The sequence below is a fragment of the Mesoplodon densirostris genome, chromosome 8 (genome assembly GCF_025265405.1).
Source record: "Mesoplodon densirostris isolate mMesDen1 chromosome 8, mMesDen1 primary haplotype, whole genome shotgun sequence".
In the NCBI taxonomy this organism is placed as follows: domain Eukaryota; kingdom Metazoa; phylum Chordata; class Mammalia; order Artiodactyla; family Ziphiidae; genus Mesoplodon; species Mesoplodon densirostris.
Window position 1 is genome coordinate 605123 of NC_082668.1, and position 20256 is coordinate 625378.

General features: G+C 43.5%; 1 protein-coding gene across 2 annotated transcripts in view; it reads right to left on the minus strand.

The window, feature by feature from the left end:
* Positions 1 to 20256, minus strand: part of SEPTIN2 (septin 2) — a 34148-nt gene that overhangs the window by 11555 nt on the left and 2337 nt on the right. Inside the window, exons 2-8 of one of the 2 annotated variants that reach the window (XM_060107285.1) lie at positions 15249 to 15282; positions 13496 to 13616; positions 4735 to 4821; positions 3862 to 3985; positions 2785 to 2919; positions 2263 to 2380; positions 82 to 183 (exon numbers count right to left, since the gene is read on the minus strand). In XM_060107285.1, coding sequence (XP_059963268.1) covers positions 82 to 183; positions 2263 to 2380; positions 2785 to 2919; positions 3862 to 3985; positions 4735 to 4821; positions 13496 to 13616; positions 15249 to 15257 — 696 coding nt within the window. In that variant the 5' untranslated portion in view covers positions 15258 to 15282. The remainder of the gene's footprint in view (positions 1 to 81; positions 184 to 2262; positions 2381 to 2784; positions 2920 to 3861; positions 3986 to 4734; positions 4822 to 13495; positions 13617 to 15248; positions 15283 to 20256) is intronic. The other variant, XM_060107284.1, reaches the window with a different exon arrangement.

Genomic DNA, 20256 nt, shown 5'->3' on the forward strand with positions numbered 1-20256 from the left:
GCCAGCTCTTTCCATTTTAAATGCACTGACTACAGGAAAAAGGAGTTAGTTACACCGTGTACTCGGAGACAAAGCTCCTACCTTGAGAAGTCTAGTCTGCTCTTTAAAATCCTCATCTTCATCTGACTCTGCATCAGGTAAGTGATAGATTTTGATGTTATGTTCTTCAATTTCATCCAGAATCTGAGAGAAAGACCAAATCAGGAGCAACTGTAGCAAACTGCATACTATTTCAGTCAAGTCTAATGCATCATATTAGAAGTATGTCAGAATTATCCAAATGTCAATAATCATATTGATTAAAATCATTTTCAAATGATTTTACAAACTGCTAAAAAGGTATTCATGCTTGCACTGAGGGACCCTCTGTCCAGAATAACAACAACGTAACACCACCTTCACTGCACAAAGCAGCAGACTAACAACAGTCCCGGTACAGCAGGTAAAAGGAGACCACACCACAACCAACCTCTGGAAGGAGTCCTGCAGGTAGAGAAGGGAGGTGCGCCCAGAGGGAACATCTCCTCAAAGGCATGGAGGGGAGGACGCAAGCAAGGGTTGTGTCTTGGGAATCACAAGAAATCCAGGATGGCTGGAAGGTTAAGACATCCAGTTGGACAGGACAAAGAAATAACTGAGGTGGACAGTTCCCTGAATGCCACTAGGTGAAGGATCTAAGGGTCTGGATTTTATTCAATAGGAAAAAAGTGGTCAGCAGTGTAACCTCACAGTCTGAACCATCAACCAAGTAGGAGAGTAGCCTAGAGGGAAAGAGAAACTGGGCTGGAGTTGAAGTGAGCAGGCATTCACCAGCCAGTCTACTAAGCAGCCAGCCCCCAAGCCCCCAATGTTGGTGCTCCATCAGATGCGAGGTTGGGGCTCTGCTTTTACTCTCACGCCAGAGTCTGGACCGCCAAGGGAAGGGAGAACACAAGCCAAGTCAGCAGGAAGCACTCCTACTTCAAACCTGCTCCCCAGTTTTTTCCTCCTTAACGTGACCTAAGGGCCCTGCGTGGTCAAAGATCTTGGACGAACCCACTGTCCGCACTAAGTTGGGATTTAAGAGAAGGCCCTCCTCCCTGCACCCTCTCCCCCATGCAAGCTGGCCTTAGTCTGTTCCTAACTGCTTGTTCCCCAACGAGATGGAGAAGCTGAGCGGTGAGCGTGACCCTGCCCTGCCTGCTCCCCACTCTGCAGCAAGAAAGTGGTGGGTCAAAAATAATCACACCTCTTCACTGTGGGCGACTGCAAGAGCTACGGGACCATTCTCAGAGCCAGGGAGGTGGTCAGACGTTCTTAGACTGGGAAGGAGGAGCACAGCCACAGGTACAGAGAAGAAACCAGATAAAGAGAGGGACTGCAAAGGCCCACGATTTCATTCATTTCAGCCTTTGAAGTTGAGCCCGAAGAATTGTGGACACAGGATCAGAGGTGGGTATAAAGCCTCCTAACCCTGACAGCTGCCCCTCCTCCCTGTCCGAAATTCAATGTAACATCCTATAAAAGGTGAAGTTCCCTTAAGTGTAAATTGCCGAAACACTTACTGTCAAGCATAAAAATGCCTAAGCTTTCAGGGACTCTTCCAAGGGCCTGAATAGTTCCTAAAAAACTGGCAGACACTTGAGACAATAAAGGAAAAGGCTGACAAACACGAGTCCATATAATTTTAAAACTCCGCTTATGGCAGAAGACATCAAGAGAAACACGAAATAACACAAGTCTAACTAGGTGAAATAATCTGCAACGTGACAGTCAATGTCTAAAAATATACGAATATCTGTAAGTCAATAAAAATGCAATAAAGAGCAGCAAGGCTCTAAAACCCCAGAGAACACAGCAACGGGCTTCAAGCACCATGACAGATACTCGCACCAGCAACCAGGCAAACGCAAATTGCAACGAGGTGCCGTTTCCCATCTCTCAGAAGGGACCCTACAAATGCCGGGAGCACATCCAGAGCTGCTTCAGGGCCACAGAGGAGCAAGCTCACACTCTGCTTTGGGGGCCGCAAACGGCTACAAACTTGTTTTGAGGGAAACGCAGCCCTCTTTCAAAAACATAAATGCACATCAGTTCCTTTCTAAGAATTCGTCTGACTTACGCAGTTGTGAGACGACAGAGGCGCACCGACGCTGACAGCACGGACGCCAGTGAGGCCCGCTCTGTGCCAGCCAGGGACTGTCCCAACCCACCGCCGGACTCCCCGCCCCGCCCCCACCTGCCCCCGCTCTGGCCCGGCCGCCCGGTGAGCCCAGCACGCACCCTCTTCTTCAGGCGCTCCCGCTCCTTCAGCGTGAGCGTGTCGGCTTTCGCGATGACAGGCACGATGTTCACCTTGTTGTGTATCGCCTTCATAAATGCCACATCCAAGGGCTTAAGTCTAAAAGTCATGTTTAAGGGAAGAATAAGGAGATCACACTGAACTTTTTTCTCTCAAAATTACCCCAATTCGGGCCTCCCTGGTGGCGCAAGTGGTTGAGAGTCCGCCTGCCGATGCAGGGGATACGGGTTCGTGCCCCGGTCTGGGAGGATCCCATATGCCGCGGAGCGGCTGGGCCCGTGAGCCATGGCCGCTGAGCCTGCGCGTCCGGAGCCTGTGCTCCGCAACGGGGGAGGCCACAACAGTGAGAGGCCCGCATACCGCAAAAAAAAAAAAAAAAAAAAAAAAAAAATTACCCCAATTCTTATAATAAAATATGCAGCTTGGAGGAAAGTTGGAAACCCACACAGTAAACACGAAATCTTAATCTACACACCAGGTTTCCATGGTAAATGCTTACTTACCCATGTCCGAAGGGGGAAATAAAGTAAAAGCAACAGTGCACCCTGTTATCGACGATGTGCCTTCTGTTCAGACCACTCTCATCGTGCAGGTACCGTTCAAACTGCTCATCGATGTAGGAGATGATTGTCTTAAAGCTGAGAGAAACACAAATACGAGTAATCACGGGATGCAAGAGGCAGCTGTCCCAAACTTCAAAGGCAAAACGAGCTGTCCTACCCCCTGCCTCTCCAGCAGGTGTGATTTAATAATTCAACTGTAAGATGGGAACAGAAAACCGACTCCTAGGTTTGGCAAGATGGAGGCTTTCGGAAACTGTGCTAAGAATCATTTCCGTAAGTGTTGAAGGTCAAAAGCCTGGATGGGATAGGTTACAAAGAGGCTGAGCTGACTGACTGAAGACAGTCAGTCGGGGCAGAGTGGGAGCGGAACACGGGTCAAGGACAGGGGAGCTGAGGGGTGCCTGCGGAAGGAAGGGAGAAACCCCCGGTGAAGGAGAAAGACGCAAGAAAGCCTTCTCCGCCTTCCTTCCCTCTTCTCATTAGTGCTGGAAAGTTGGTGCTTTATGTTTACGGGGATTAGAACCAGGAGAGTTTGTACAATGAAGGCGTATTCTCTGCAAGGTACAGGGGACAGACTGCTCTTACATTCTACTTCTGGGTTTCTTTACTTGTGCAAATGGTGCCAACAAGCAGCCAGTCACAGACACTAGCTCTTGAGCAAGTCTCTTAAGAGATTTCATCTTCTTGAATATGGAAAAGAGAAAGGCTGTACTACCATATCTTGTCCACTGGCCATGGTCCAAATCAAGGTGCTTTATTTATTCTAGCATTTGCTGTATGGTTGGCTTTGTGATATCAGATCTCACTAGAATGCTCTTACAGAAAAAAATACTCATTCCCTGTGAAATTCCTCATTTAAAATGCCATAATTAAAATGATTTAAATTGTCTCATTGTTTTACTATACACAGCTACCCCAAACCCAGCAATCAGTCATCAACATTACAGACTGAAATATGTGGAAACAAACGTAAGCAGGCACACGGCCTCGTCACCGGCGGGGCTCTGGGGCACGTACCAATCCCTGCAGTTGATGGCGTCCCCGTAGCCTGGTGTGTCCACCACGGTCAGCCGCAGCTTGACTCCTCGCTCTTCAATCTCAACAGTTGAAGCCTCAATTTGGACAGTTCTTTCAATTTTCTCTAAAAAAAAAGCAGCAGCAAACTTAATAAGAGAACGTACCTTAAAATAGAGCCAGTTTGCAAAAATGAGAAATTACCTGTTACTTTCTTATTATTAAACAAATGACTCAGAAGTTCACTATCTCTCCTTAAGGACAGTTCTCAGAAGGTAACATGAGGACTGTGTAAAAATGACCCAGGGTCAGCAAGGGAAACATTGCAGCTAGGATTAAAGGGCTGCTTGGGAGTTGAAAATTGTAATTTCTGATTCCTGGGACAAAAAGAACAATTAATGAATTCATTTAAAAACTGTCCAAGGGCTGCAGTCGTGTTGTGGTGGCCCAAGTCCCAGACTGATGTATGCACAGTTCATTCACTCAACAAGCCTCACGAAGCCCAGTGTCCAGTGCTGGACGCTAACACCTAGGGGAAGAGGTCACATGACACCTATACCCACAGAAATCTTCTGTGTATGCCGGTTTTTTCATGAGAACACTGATCCTCCCATCAAACATACAACAAAGGCAGGAACTATTACACTTTGTAGACAAAGAAAACAAGCTTGGAGGAGATGGACCATGGTACATGGTCTGAGTGTGTATAATCGAGATCCAAGGACGTCAGGTGCAGCACACCTTTCCCTACCTGACTGATGTTCTCCTTGTGTCTAGAGCCAAACAAAAACAAACAAAACACAAAGCTAAGGCACAAAATACTAATTATGCACTCTGTAGCAGCTTTCACGTAGTGCAGCATGGAAACTTCTGTACCTGCGGCTCCAGGTATGACTCTTTCTGGGTAGAGGTCAGTCAGGAAGAGGCTGTTGATGAGAGTTGATTTTCCGAGACCTGATTCACCTTGAAACAAAAAGGAAATTGATGTCGTGACGTTTTATGTGTGACACAGTCAAATCTGCGGAGTGTTTACATGAGGCCTGGACCTGGACTAAGTGCCTCACAAACATCCGTCTCTGCATCCCATGTGACGACTGTGAAAATGGCACAACCCTTCCGGTCCCACTGATGGGGGAATAGAGGCTCCAAGGTCAGTAGCCTGTGTGCTCAGAGTGCTGTCCAGAGCAAGGCCTCAACTGGAATCCAGGTCTATGAGGCTCCAGAATCCGTTAAGATCATAAACACATTGTGACCTCTTCCCAAGTATGTGGAATGGACTTGAGGTGGGTCTTTATTTTTTGAGAAAAGGAATGCACAGTAGGTTTTCAGGTATGGGCTCCACTAACCCTTAAACTCATCATGTTTCAGAGAACTGAACACACACACACGTCAACAACACCCAGCTTCCCAAGCTGTGGCATCAGGGCACGGAGGACGGGTGGACAGCTAACCCTTGCGCACAACTGGTCTGCCATCTCCCCTGTGACAACAAGGCAGGAGCAGGCCCCCTGCCCTCTTCCTGTTTCACTCACAGCCCCACATCCCACCGCTGGCAACCATCGTACGTCAGGCAACTTCCTGCTCACTTTGCTGAGTATAACGCGACCAATTCGGGCAGCGCATAGCCACTCAAGCATTTAACGAGTTAAAAATTCCACTTAAACCACTGTGTATCACGTATTATGAATATTTGAAGTTTAACTTCAAAGAAGATGCAAAATACCAAAAATTAAAATTTCTATTCCAAGGAAGCATGAACAGATTCCAACACTTTACTGGAGGTCATCATCTAAGGCTTAAGTTTGCATGTATTGGTCCGACTGTCCCCTGGGCACCTCGGTGCGACCCCCTTTCTGCTAAGTGCCTGCACAGCCTGTGGAAGGAGCATACATCTGATTTAAAAATTACCTCTGGGAAAATCAAGAAGACTGAATCTGAAATTTGTAGACATACACAATTAGGACTGAACTTCAACTAGACTGCAATTTTCATAGATGAAAAGGAACATTAAAAGGACAAAAACAGAATTACATTTTGAACATGTCCAAATATACGAGAGTAAGAATATGACTAAATACACACTATCCCAGCAAGTTGTCCTTTTAATAAAGTGTCCAGCAACGCCCTTTTACACGTTCACTACACTCGCAGGGGACTTCACCAGGGTGTGCCAAGTCCTCTCCCCGAGTGCCAGGCACAGGTGTAGGTGCGGGGACACAGCAGACAACAGGATAGGTGAGTCCCTGCTCCCATGGGGTCTGGCAGTCCAGCAGGGGAAGATGACAGGCAAAGCCACTCTGTCACCGACTGAATGGTGAGAGCTGTGACTAATACAGCTGAAAAGCGACCAAGGCCAGAAGACAGCTGAGCAAAGGTGTCTGAGTGGAGATGGCTGATTCTAAATTACGAATCTTAATTTTAAGGGTATAAGTGATTATTTCACTTGGAATAGCTTTTGGGTAACATCTACAAATGATTTGCTTGTTAACTCAGAACATGTTGCCACCCTTGGGCTGAATCTCTGAGCACACCTAGCTTTGCTCTACTACTTTCACTAGTATCTCTATCCCAGCTGGGAGTGCCCCAAACAGGTGCCTTTAGATGGGGGAAACAAGACGCCAATGCAGGTGTGGACGTGTAAATCCATCACCATCCACAACTATTAACGCAAAGCGAAGAGCACACCCTCTCCGCTGTGTCTGGCAGCTCTGGCTCGGCACCCAACTAACTAGCCTCTGAGGCTGGTCGCTGCTGCTGCCCCCACCCACAGCCCGTTTCTCTGCACTGCCAAGCAACGTCCTGTCGTGTGGATACAACACAACCTGCTGCTGCACAGACACCTGAGCTGTGTCCAGAAGACTGGCTTCGGGCATTCACACACAGTCTGTGACGTGCCGTCACTTCTCTTGGGTCAACACCTAGGAGGGGACCACTGAGTCACAGGGTGCGTGTGTAACTGTGAGGAAAGGGCACACTTTGCCTTCTCACCAGCTGCTCCACTGCTGACACTTGCACGGCCTGCCTGTAGCACTTGAGCCAGTCTGGCGGGTATGCGGGGCTACCCCATGGTGGTTTTCATGTGTTTCCCTAAATGACTGAAGAGGACGTCATCGTGTGTTTACCACCCATCTGTTTACCTCCCGTGAAATGTCTCTTCAAATCTTTTGACCCTTTTTGTAATTGGGTCATTTGTGTCTTACTAAGCCTGTGAAAACTTTTATATTCTAGATATAAGTCCTGTGTCGCATATACTACGATATGAATACTTTCTCAGTTTATGGCCTATCTTCTTACTGGTGCCTTTTGAAGAAGGCAAATCTTGAGTGAAGCACAACGTATTATTTTATTTTGTGACTAGTGCTCTTCGTGTCCTAAGCAATCTGCGTGCTCCAAAGTCATAAACGTTTTTAAAGCAATTTTCTCCTAGACTTTTTATAGCTTTCCAACTAGGTCAACAATCCATCCTGAGTTTATTGTTGATGCTCAGTGTGAAGGAGGGGCTAGAGTTTACTTTTTTCCCAAACAATCAAGCAATTGCTATAGCACTATTTGTAAAAAGACTAACCTTTTCCCATGCTGAATTACCTTGGCACTTTAGTCAAAAATCAGCTGACCATATACATGTGGTCTGGGCTGTTATTTTATGCAGTTGATCGCTATGCCTACCTTACACACTGCTGTGGATTTTGTTGGAAATCAGATTGTTCTGTCATATTCTAGGCCCTCTGTATTTACATTTGCACTTTAAAATCAGGTCATTAATTCCTGTTTTTCAAAAGACTGCTGTGGGGGCTTCCCTGGTGGCGCAGTGGTTGAGAGTCCGCCTGCCGATAGAGGGGACACGGGTTCGTGCCCCGGTCCGGGAAGATCCCACATGCCACGGAGCGGCTGGGCCCATGAGCCATGGCCGCTGAGCCTGCGCGTCCGGAGCCTGTGCTCCGCAACGGGAGAGGCCACAACAGTGAGAGGCCCGCATACTGCAAAAATAAAAAAAAGACTGCTGTGCTTGGGGAGGCAGGACACCTGAACAGCCCCACTCCACGAGCGGGTGAGGTCTCGCAACTCAGTCAGCTTTCCTTTGGTTTTTTCAGCTGTGTTTTGAAGTTTTCAGTGTTGGTCTTACATTTTGTTAAAAAAATTTTTTTACGTTTAATACTTTAAAAAAATATTTATTTTTAGTTTTAGTTTTGGCTGTGCCGGGTCTTAGTTGTGGCATGCGGGATCTTTTTGTTGCGGTTCGAGTGCTTGGTAGTTGCAGTGCGCGGGGCTTAGCTGCCCCGCAGCATGTGGGATCTTAGTTCCCCGACCAGGGATTGAACCCGCGTCCCTTGCATTGGAAGGCAGATTCTTAACCACTGGACTGCCAGGGAAGTCCCCACATTTTGTTATGTTATCCCTAAGCAGTATGTACCTTTTATATTACTATGAATGGTCCTGTCTTTTAAAAAGATTTTATCATTGTAATTGTTTTTGATATTGTATTTCTAAGTTCATTTTTAAATTACTTGCTGGTAATTATAGAAATAAAGTTGATTTTTGTATACTGACCGGAACCTGCAATCTTGCTAAACTTTACCTATTAGATCTAGCAGCTTTGTAGTTTTCTTATGATTTTAACATACACAAATCATGTTATTTGCCATTAAAGAGATTTTACTTCTTTCTCTAAGTTTTTCATGAGTAAGAGTAATGCTATCTATAGGTATTTCCCCTTTAGAACCAAAGTGATTGATCTCCAGTGTTAAACCACACATTCCTGCGATCAACCCCATTCATTTAGGATGCACAGTCAGTCCTGCCATGACACTTGCTTTGAAAGTGACAGTTTGGGGCCTCCCTGGTGGCGCAAGTGGTTGAGAGTCCGCCTGCCGATGCAGGGGATACGGGTTCGTTCCCCGGTCTGGGAGGATCCCATGTGCCGCGGAGCGGCTGGGCCCGTGAGCCATGGCCGCTGAGCCTGCGCGTCCGGAGCCTGTGCTCCGCAACGGGGGAGGCCACAGCAGTGAGAGGCCCGCATACCGCAAAAAAAAAAAAAAAAAAAAAAAAAAAAAAAAAAAAAAAAAAAAAGAAAGTGACAGTTTGTTCCAACACAACTGATATATTATGTAACAATTTCAGCATAATACAAACGTTGCATTTACTTATGTGTGATTTCACTGGTGAGAAACTAGGTCTACCCAGCAGAATCAAACCACAAAGGGAACACTCCTCCCAAGGCATACACCACAGCTACCAGCTGACATATTACAAGCCACAGCCACTCACCTCCAGTGTCCCAACTGTCCCCCCATCCTCGGATGCCCTCCTTCCACAGCCTCACAGTAACAAACAGGCTGCAACCGTCCTGATGTCCACTTTCACAAACTTCAGTTCAGTGGCTTATCTGGTGGAGTAATTTTCATTTAACCATTTAACGTGTGAAACTGAGATCATTTTTACTATGTTCCTAACATGTCACTGAGGAAGGTTTTGAGTACTGTGTCCCTATTTTCCCTGCATGGTGCTTTTTAGGAACACACATATATTGTGTTACAGTAGAACTGACTGTATTCAGTCAGTTACTACAATTTTAGTAAGGTGTCTGTGTCTAGGCTCATGAGGAATTAAGTCTACTTTTCTCATCGTTTGCAATAGGGCAGTGCTTGGCCTAATACTCTCATAATGCAGCGCATGTCTGGTGAATGTTCCACGTGCCTTAAAAGAACGGGTATCCTGCAGCTGTTCAGCACGGTGCTCTGCATGTCAGCTGGGCTGTATTGTTTGATAGCGTAACTTAAATATTCGACAACATTACTGACTTTCTATCTGCTTCATACGCTACTGCGAGGAGTGTTAAAAACTCCTGTCCTCACAGATTTGTCTTTCTCCCATCAGACTCTGCGTCATGCACATTTTAGATGATGTTGTTTTGAACAGATCCCTTTCTCGTTATGATATAAAGTTCTTCCTCTCTGGGAATATTCAGGTAGTAGACCTAAAGTCTGCTTTGTCTGATAGTAATTCAGCCACTTCAGCTTTATGACTGGGGCTTGCACCACAATGTCCCATTCTTTGTTTTTTTTTAATCTATTTATCTATCTATTTATTTATTTATATATTTTTTTGCTTTACGCGGGCTTCTCACTGCTGTGGCCTCTCCCGTTGCGGAGCACAGGCTCTGGACGCGCAGGCTCAGCGGCCATGGCTCACGGGCCCAGCCACTCTGCGGCATGTGGGATCTTCCTAGACCGGGGCACGAACCCGTGTCCCCTGCATCGGCAGGCGGACTCTCAACCACTGCGCCACCAGGGAAGCCCCTGAATACTTTTTTGTATTCTATTTTATCAAAGCTATTGGCTTTTAGCCAAATCTTTATTTTTCTAGTGGATGCTCTTAAGTTCACAATGTGAACCATTAACCCAGCATCTTCCTTTCAATAATGTTCTGTCACCTCACACGTAACGTAAGAAGTTCATAGCCGCACGCTTCTACTCACCCTCTGTCCTCTGTGCTATCCTTGTTCATTTTATTCCTACATGTTACACACTATCAATTATCTTTGAAAGAAATTAAGAAGTCTTATTTTTACCAACACATTTGCCATTTCCAGTGCTCTCCCTTCTGCACCAACTTGAAAACCTCATTTAATCTTCCTTACGATATACGTCTGATACTGATAAATTCTTTCCGCCTATTTATCTGAAGATGTCTTTATCTTCTTTCTAAACTTCATTTTTAAAGGTTATTTTTGACAAACACAGAATCCTAGGCTGATAGTTTTGTAATTTCAGTACTGTAAACTGTCATTCCACATGGCTTACATTATTCCTGATGGGCAGTCAGTGGTCCTTCTTACCTCTGACCCTATGTAATGTTTTTCTTTTTTTCTGGCTTCTTGTAAGATTTTTCCATTTATCAGTGGTTTTCACCATCTGATTACATGCCCTGGTGTGCTTTTCTTTATATTTATTCTGCTTGGTGTTTTAGTTTGGATGCTTTCTATTGCCCCCGTTCTTCTGCAGTATACAATTTGCTGTTAGGCCCATCAAAAATTTTTTCATCTCAGACGTTGTATACATTTTTTAATCTCTAAAAGTTCCATTTTGTTCTTTTCTGGATCTGTTTCTACTGCTTGATTTCTGTCCTGGTTATGGGCCATTTTTTCCCCCTTCTGTGCATATCCAGGAACTTTTTACTGGATGCTCAGTATTGTGATTATACTGTAATTGTGATTATACTGTAAGTGTCTAGATTTTAATGTCCTTCTTTAATGAGTGATGCGTTTTTGTCCTGGCAAGTAGGTAATTCATTTGTAAAGAAGCTTGATCCTTTCAAGGTTCGTTTATAAGCTTTGCTAGGGTTTAGAACAGCCTTTATGTGAGTTTAGCCCTACTCCTAAGCAAGGACATTCCTGAATGTCATGGGTGTTCAGTAAGATTTCCCCCCGGTCGGCTGGAATTCCAATGTCTCCTTGACCCCTTTCCAGCTCTCCAACTCCATCCAAGCAGTCTCCTTCCTGGTGGTTCTATTTTGCCTGGCTTCATGGAGGCTTCCCCTACCCATATACAAGTTACTGTTCGGCCATGGTGCCAAAGGAACCCCAGTGCAGACGTGCGAAGTCGTTCTCTTCTGTGGAACTCTGCCTGCGACCTCAGCTTCCCCGAACTGTGGTCTCATTCTTCAGCCGAGACTAACTGTGTTAGGTTTACTCCTCCCTGGGAAAAGGGAAGGTGAATGGCAGAAAGCTGGAGTAACTTTATAGTTCATAGAATTTTTTTTACTTCTCTCAAGGACCGAAGTCCTGCATTGCTTGTTCAATGTCTTAAAAGGGCTGTTTCATATATCTTGCCGAGCCTTCTGGTTATTTAGGTCAAGAGGACAAGTCTGGTACAGCTTTTTCAGGGTTTGGCAAACTGCAGCTCTCCTGCAAATCTAGCCCTCTACCACATGAACAAAACAGAGCTCACTGGGACAGCTGTGCCTGTTTGTTCATGGGTCGTCTATGGCTGGTTCCCACGACGATAGTGGAGCTAACAGCTGCACCAAAAGCTGTAAGGCTCACAAAGCCTTAAATATTTACTATCTGACCCTTTACAGAAAGAGCTTGTCAACCCCTGAGTTATTCTATCAGGGCCAGAAGTAACTGTCTGGTTTTAAAGCTCTAACTTAAGTAACCATGTGACAGACTGCACGGCATTTCTCTTTTCTACCAGGAACCGGAATTTGCATCATTAACATCATCATGGGGCTTCCCTGGTGGCGCAGTGGTTGAGAGTCCGCCTGCCAATGCAGGGGACACGGGTTTGTGCCCTGGTCCGGGAAGATCCCACATGCCGCAGAGCGGCTGGGCCCGTGAGCCATGGCCGCTGAGCCTGCGTGTCCGGAGCCTGTGCTCTGCAACGGGAGAGGCCACAACACTGAGAGGCCCGCGTACCGCAAAAAAACAAAAAACAAAACAAAAAAAACATCGTCATGTAATTGTGCTCCTAAAACATGTCTCCATTCACTTCTCTGGGCCTAGGGTCCCACAGTTTTTTCATCTCAGATTTGTGAACTGTTTATCCCAGAAAACAATCGTTTGTCCCACTCATGCATGACCACCCATCAAGCTTTTCCAGTGGCTACCTCAGCATTTTGGGAGAATTTTGCGATTATCAGGAATGAAATAAAATGTGATATGGTAAGCAGAATTAATAGTTCATCAAGTTAAGTTTGTTATGGACACACTGAAACAGAATATATATGCTATAATCCATGATAAAATATATCTGATATAATAGAAATTTCAGGTAACCACTCAATTTCAAACGATTTTAAGTACTTATTTTAAAATACGTGTGTGTAGTAAGGGTTGTTCCTTGTTTAAAATATACCCACCAGAAAAAGTTGAACAGTTCTTTTTATGAGTATTAAATAAACATGCTTCTGGTTAATTGTAAGTATTTGTTATCTTTCAAGTGTAACAAATTACTGTAAAATTCAAGAGGCCTAATCCAACAACAAACATTTATCATCTCATGGACTCATTGGGACAGGAGTTCGGGAGTGTCTAAGGTGGGCAGTTATGGCTTGAGGGTCTCTCTGTGGTGACAGTGATGTTGGCCAGGATGGCGGTCACCAGCAGGCTTAACTGGGGCTGGAGGACATTTCTGAGACGGTCACTGACATGGTTACTGGCAGGCCTCAGTGCCTTACCTTGCAGGACTTCTCTATGGGGTGTCCCGACAGTGACTGATTCAAGAGAAGGCAAGGCACAGGCCACGGTGTCTATGACCCGGTCTCCATGGCACACACCTTCATCTCCACAACGTCCTACTGGCTACATGAGTGAGCCCTGCTCAGTGGGGAAGGGGCTAGAAAGCGTCATGGACACCAGGCAGCAAGGATTTGGGGGGCGGTGGGGGGGGGGCTTCAGAGGCCGTCACAATGAGCAAACACTTTCACTACATACAAGCAAGAAAATGACAGAAAAATTATAATTCTGCACTTCAGCAAAATTTTCTAAAGAAGTTTTTTTTTTTCAAAATCCCAAGTTATTTGACTCCGTCAACAAAGGAATCTTCCCTGTGACTTTTAGGTCATGTTATTATACTCCACAGGTTGGGAAAAGGAGATGTGCACATATTTAATAACTTGAGAGTACAAGTTAATTTCTTACCAACCACCATTAGCGTGAATTCAAAACCTTTTTTCACTGATTTTCGATGAACTTGATTGGGAAGATTTGCAAATCCAACATAGCCAGGAGTTTCTGGATTTATAAACTGAGTTGGTTGTTGCTAAAAAAAAGAGCAAATAAACACCTTATTAGTTGCTTTTAAGGAATTATTAAACCTGTGACAAACACACATATCCTTAGTTCTCACAAATCAAAAAAGTATACACATAAATCGATACTTCCAAAAAGTCACTGCTATCAGAAAACTGATGGTATTCATTTGAAAATATTTAAAAAAGAAGAAAAACCCAATCAGTATCATTTCATGCCTGCATGCTGACCTAAAATAACATTTCTGTTAAGCAATTAAGCAATGCATAAAAGATACATGCTTAGTTCATCTTAGTACAATTTCAAATCTCAACTTAAAAAATTGTCTATAGAGTTGAAGGAAGATCTGTCAGACGTACAAAGTAAGGCCCCACTTACAGTGGTCTCTTTCAACAAACTTCGCTAAAGAACAGCTTCCAAAGTAAAGACTTCGTGTATCAGGAGTGGTGCATTTGTGAAAAGTAGCCAGGAAACAGTCATGTCTCTTGCTGCATTCCTAGCTCAATGGAACCGAGCCCCACCAAGGGTGAGGCAGCCCACTTAGAGGTGGGATGCTGAGAATCTAGCTTCACAGACCAAGAGAAAGAAGACTGAGAGTGAGAAAGCGGTCACGGCAGAAGCCGCTGAAGTGTCAGTATTCCTTGATAGATGGATACCTGACACGAAGAGATTCAAAAAAGCAAGTATAGTAAAACAGTGAAATCTAGGCTGTGATATACTAAAAATGGGAAAAAATAAAAAAAGATACAGCAATTGATTATTAAATGTACAAGGCAAGATTTAGAAAAGTATTTCCTTTAAGGTTACCTTTTGTAAATATATAGTCACACAGGCAAAAAGAATATTCACAAAACGTTACAAGCAGTTATTCTGAATAATGGAATTATGGCTAATTTTTATTTTCTTTTTCACTTATCAAAGTTCCACACTGATAGTTGTATAAAAAATGAAAATCAGGGGCTTCCCTGGTGGCACAGTGGTTGAGAGTCCGCCTGCCGATGCAGGGGACACGGGTTCGTGCCCCGGTCCGGGAAGATCCCACATGCCGTGGAGCGGCTGGGCCCGTGAGCCATGGCCGCTGAGCCTGCGCGTCCAGAGCAGGGGAGGCCACAGCAGTGAGGGGCCCGCGTACCACAAAAAAAAAAAAAGAAAGAAAATCACTATGACTGAGCATCAGAGTAAGAAACACCCAAAGACTTAAAAATAAAAGTAAAGAGAAATAATAATCTTGCAATTTTAACTACAAGTTCTGCTTTTCTCAGCATGTCTTTTAGAACCAATTCCTTTCCAGGCTCTGGGCTAATTTTCAAGAGCTGACGTAAGCCGATTTATCAAGTCTGAGAACCCCATAAATTTCATCATGATGAATTATTACAATTTTAAAATTATTATTTGAATGGTCTGCTGGGAATGATCTAGGGAGGCTAAATGGATTGTCATGAATGTTTTTAGAAACAAATTGAAAATCTGAAAAAAGAAAGCTCACAGTTTTAGGATGATTGTTAAATTAGAACTCTGGCTTAATGAATCAAATATCAGTTATATTAAAAATAATGAATCATAAAAATCTTGATTATAAAAGGTTTCAAAACATAAAGCAGTTTCTCCTTATACTGTAGATACATGAAGTGTGATCGCTTACCTTAGACATCTTTAGTGAAGTTTTGTCAATCTGTCTAAAGAAGAGAAAAATACATGTACATCCATACACATATACATTCATATTTAATTTAACATGAAGTGATATGGACAAAGGCTTACGTGAGGCATCAACAGCTTCTGTCTCACTCAGCTTCTCATTATGTCAAATACTTCCCCAGAAATGATGAAATTATCACCTCATTATATAAATTAGATATAAAAAATTAAGCTAATGAAAGCGACCATCTATACACATGTATACATATATACGTTCCATGTCTTCAACAATACTTTTAGTACTGATTACACGTTAGGCACTAGGGGGCAACTGGAGAAGAAGACAAATTCCCATAACCTCTGGAATTACGTAATTTCCTTTCTCTCTTTGAAACCTTTGTACAAGGAAGGGGTGCTTGTCAGAGCCCATCTGTCTGCTGTCTGCTGGAGACTTCCTGAACTCCTGAGAACTGGACCTTGACACTGGGGCACACAGAGCAACACAACTACACTTACAAGCAAAAGAAAAAGGACTGAAGGCATCTGAGTGCTCGAGAAGTGTGACGATAGTTCGGAAGCCTCGGGACATGCGGGGTCTGCTGGCTAACCTTTGGTGACAAAGTCAAGAGATGTGAATGCAGTCAAATTTGATTCCTTCTGGTGCTTAGAAACTCATGAGAAAACTTCTTTCACTTTCTTGCCTCCTTATTTCCCCCAGACTGAAACATTCCTGAATACTGCACGCCCCCAAGTTTCCTTTTTGAATGTAAATGTTCCCAAACCACCTCTGAAAAAATGGTTAACCAAGGTCAAGATAGCAGTAGCATTCGTAACTCTAACCCTGTGGTACGACGTCATAGAAGATAAGGATACAGCCTTGGTTCTCCCTCTCGTCCGTCTGGCAGGAACAAGAAGGGAAGAGGGAGAGGAGTCTGTAAACTGCTTCTTACTATGACAGATCATCACTAAAGGCAGGGAAGGAGTACTGGGTGCAGCCTCGTGTGCAAAGGAAGGACCACTTCTGACCAAGGAGACAGGTAAAGCTCCATCTAGGTTGTCCAAAATGCTTCAACCTAGGCAGCAGAATCAAGGCAAGCTTCCAGGACAGCAGAAACGCTAGGCAGCAAGAGAAGCAGAAGATGGAGGGCTCCTCAGAAGGAAGAACCAGAAAGGAACGAAAAGAATACAGTGAACCCTGGAAGAGCCTGGGAACAGAGACCTTGGGTGTGAGGACTCGAGCGATGACAGGCCCATGTGAGTGTGCCCTCGTCCCCCTGCCTCCAAGATGAGCTCAACAGCCAAGCTGTAAGAGGAGGAAAACAACACCTGAAACCAAGAAACAGTATCGCTATGATGAAGATGCAAGCACAGTAATTCCACACAACTTTCTGGACCTAAAATCCACGATTTTCAAACCCAAACTGCTGTAGCTGAACTAAATGAAAGGTCACAGTAGAGACTCGGAATGTGACATGGAAGACCAAATATAAGAAATCTTAGTGCACAAGGCAAACAGCAGGGAGAGAAATCATGGGTAAAAGACAGCCTCAGAGACAAAATCTAGGAAATCTACCTGTTAACAGTAAGAGTTCCCATAAGTAAAAGGGGAAGATGGAGGAAAAGAAAACAGTAATAACAAAAGAAAAATTTCCCAGGACGAGCAATCCCAGAGTTTACCTGGGACTGTGTACTACACGAGTGACTTAAGATCTCTTGAATAGAAGGAACATCCTAGGGGAACACTATTCATAGTCCAGAATTTAAAATATTAAACTTCCTCAGCAAAACCTAAGAGTTGGGGGCAGGAGTGACAGCAGAGAGGTGAAACTTCCAAGAGGGAGAAGGGAGCAGTCAGTTGGAAAATAGATAGATGGTCCTGGCAGAAGAAGCAGCGGACACGTTGTTTTAAATAATAGAGAGATAAGTGTCTGATAACGAAAAAAAAAAGGGAAGGTAGCCATTAAAAAAAACTTACTTCCAAATTAAGAGAAAAATATGGAACAGCAACTTGATCAAACCAGTAAAAATATGGAAAAGAAACAGAAAAATTCAAGAGTATCAGTCACCAGTGTAAATGTGAAAGAAGGAAATTTTCTCCTTAAAAGAGGAGACAGGTTTGGCGGGGGGGCCCGGGGTGGAGGGAGAACAGCAAAAAACCAAGGTATGTTACATGGAAGAAATATGCTTAAATCAAAGTAGCTAAAAAAAATGTTGAAAACAAAGGGACAGGCTAAGGGATACCAAGCTAGTGCAAACAGAAAAGAACAGGGAGAGACACTGTTAATATCAACCCGGTTGGGATTTAAGGAAAGTGTGGTCATGATAAAAGGAACAATTTATAAAGATAAACCATTCATAAACCCGTATCTATGAATACTTACAGCAGATAAATACATAGAATAAAGACTAGAAAAAATACTATGTAAACTTGACAAAAATACAATTCAAGTGGGAGGCTTTAATAGCTTCTCTCGGAATTGGACAGACTCTGTACACACAGTATGAGCAAGGGCAGAGGTCTGAGACCACTGACACATCTGAATTAACTGGTATAGAGAACGTTGAGTCAATAGACAAAGAAAGGCGACTAAAGGATAATACTTTATCATGTAACTGCTGTGAAGAAAATTTATGCAAAGTTATTTTTACAGTCAGTGTTCTCAGATCATGATCTGTTAAAACAAAGATAAAAAGGAACTCCTAGTTATTCAGAACATTCCTGGATAACCCTTGGATCAAGGGGGGATAAAAGCAAAGCCATAAGTTATCTAGAAAGCAATGGAAAGAAGATAAAAGCAAAATCAGTGGGGCACAGTGAAGTTTCATAGACTCAGATGAAAATTTGGGTTTTACATATTTTCACTATTAAAGAACACCGAAAATAACTCAATAGAAGGATAAATAAAACCAAAAGCTGGTTCTCTAAAACAAATTCCTCACCAGTTCCTTTGAGGAAAAACAAGAAGATATAATCACTGGCACAGGAGACCACATGTATAAAGATGGCTACAAACTAGAAAATCTGGAAGAAATGGATGATTTCCTAGACACTGTAAATTACCAAAATTTAAGCAAGAACTGAAAACCTGACTATAACAAATCCCACTGAACAGGTGAAGAAAGAGTTACCAATGAGGACTTCCCTGGCGGTCCCGTGGTTAAGACTCTGTGCTGCCAATGCAGGGGGTGCGGGTTCGACCCCTGGTCAGGGAACTAAGATCCCACATGCTGCATGTCGCGGGCAAAAAAAAAAAAAAAGAATTGGAGAAAAAAAAGAAAGGGACCAGGACCGGACAGAACTAGATCTGAAGTCCATCCAAAACTGAACAGATAACGCCAGTGTCACTTAAGCCACTACAGAAAAAGGGAAAGCACTCCAAGTTATTTTATGAAGACAGCACAACTCCAACAACAAACCCAGACGGAGAAGAAAGAGCAAGCAAGCTGGCTGGCTGCAGGTCAGTCTCACTTATGAATAGAAATGCAAAATTTCTCAATGAAATACTTGCTAGCAATTATATCCCGGAAATGTACCAAAAGCATCTATCAATACAAGCTGTTAAAACAAATTAAAGGAGAAAACCATATGTGAATAGATGCTGAGCACGCATGTGGTAAAATCCAACAACCAACTCTAATAAAAACACTAAGTGAGGAAACGGCTTAAATATATTTCCGGAAACCAATGGCAAACGTTATCCTCTAAACAACAGATGCTAAATTATTTAAATTACCATCACTAATTAGGAAAGGATGCCCATTACCACCACAGTTATCTTAAAACACTTATGAAAAACTCCAAACATATTCAAAAGTAAAACAAAAGCCACAAGGACCACCCCATCCTCCAGATTCAACAGTTATCAACTCAGATATTCCCTCAACCACTGTCCCGGATCCCTGATTATGAGTACTAGATATTTCTAAAAATAAGGACTGAAAAGCGACAAGCCATTATCATAAGGAAGATGAGCAATAGTCCTTTAATATAACAAAATATCCAGGGTTCCTATTTTTCTAATTGTCTCTTTTTTTGGTCGTTGTTCATTTGAAGCAGGATCCAAATAAGAGCCTGATGTTGCAGTCTCACCGTGATTATTTACTGCTACTCTGGCAGGTTTAGTGAAAATGATTTTTCTGATATGACTGAATACACACCAAAAACCCCACAAACACTTTGGTTAAAAAAGATTCCAGAATATGGTAATTTACTTAAGGTGGCTGCATACAAGACAGGTGTAACTCAAAAGTTCTATTTTGCACTAGCAATGAATACCAAGAAATGGAAATGGAGGGAAAATGCCATTTATAATAGAGCAAAAACAAAACAAATGTAGGAACAAATTTAGAAAGAAAACAGGCCTTGCATGAACCAAATCATTTTTATTTCTTAAATTAGTAGATAAGTGTGGTCCAATCTCAGCTGGACTCCCTAATGATGAGTTTTCTTCTTCTTAAAGGACTAGACAAAATGACTTTCAAGTTCACCTGGAGCATAAATGCCTGAGAGCAGGCTCTCGCCTTACTAGCTATCACACGCCTTACTAGCTATCACGCCATCTGAGTTCACACCAACCTGGTGGGGCAGAGGACCGTCATCAAAGTGGCTCTGGAGCTTCCACACACCCGCTCCGCACTCAGCTCTGGGCCCCTTGCCTGTACTCCCGACCAACTTCGCGTGAGCACCCTGACAGTACTGCACCTTGAGCCCACGCGTGTGCAGGCCCTTATTCTGCTCAGCAGGCGAGAAGGGGACCATCACTCCTATCGGTTTCCTCCTACTTAAAACCTATCTTGATGCACACATATGGGGAAGTGGAGAATACTATTGTAATATTATTGGAACAGGATGTTAATTCTCAAAGAAACACTTATTTCAACTTTGCTTTAATTTTACCAAGTTTCTCTTACCACAACCTATTTCTTTCATACTCAGGTTTTTTTTTTCCTGAAACGTAATTTGGATCCCCTACAGTTTTCCAACAGTTTAAGTTATTAACTGACTAATGTAA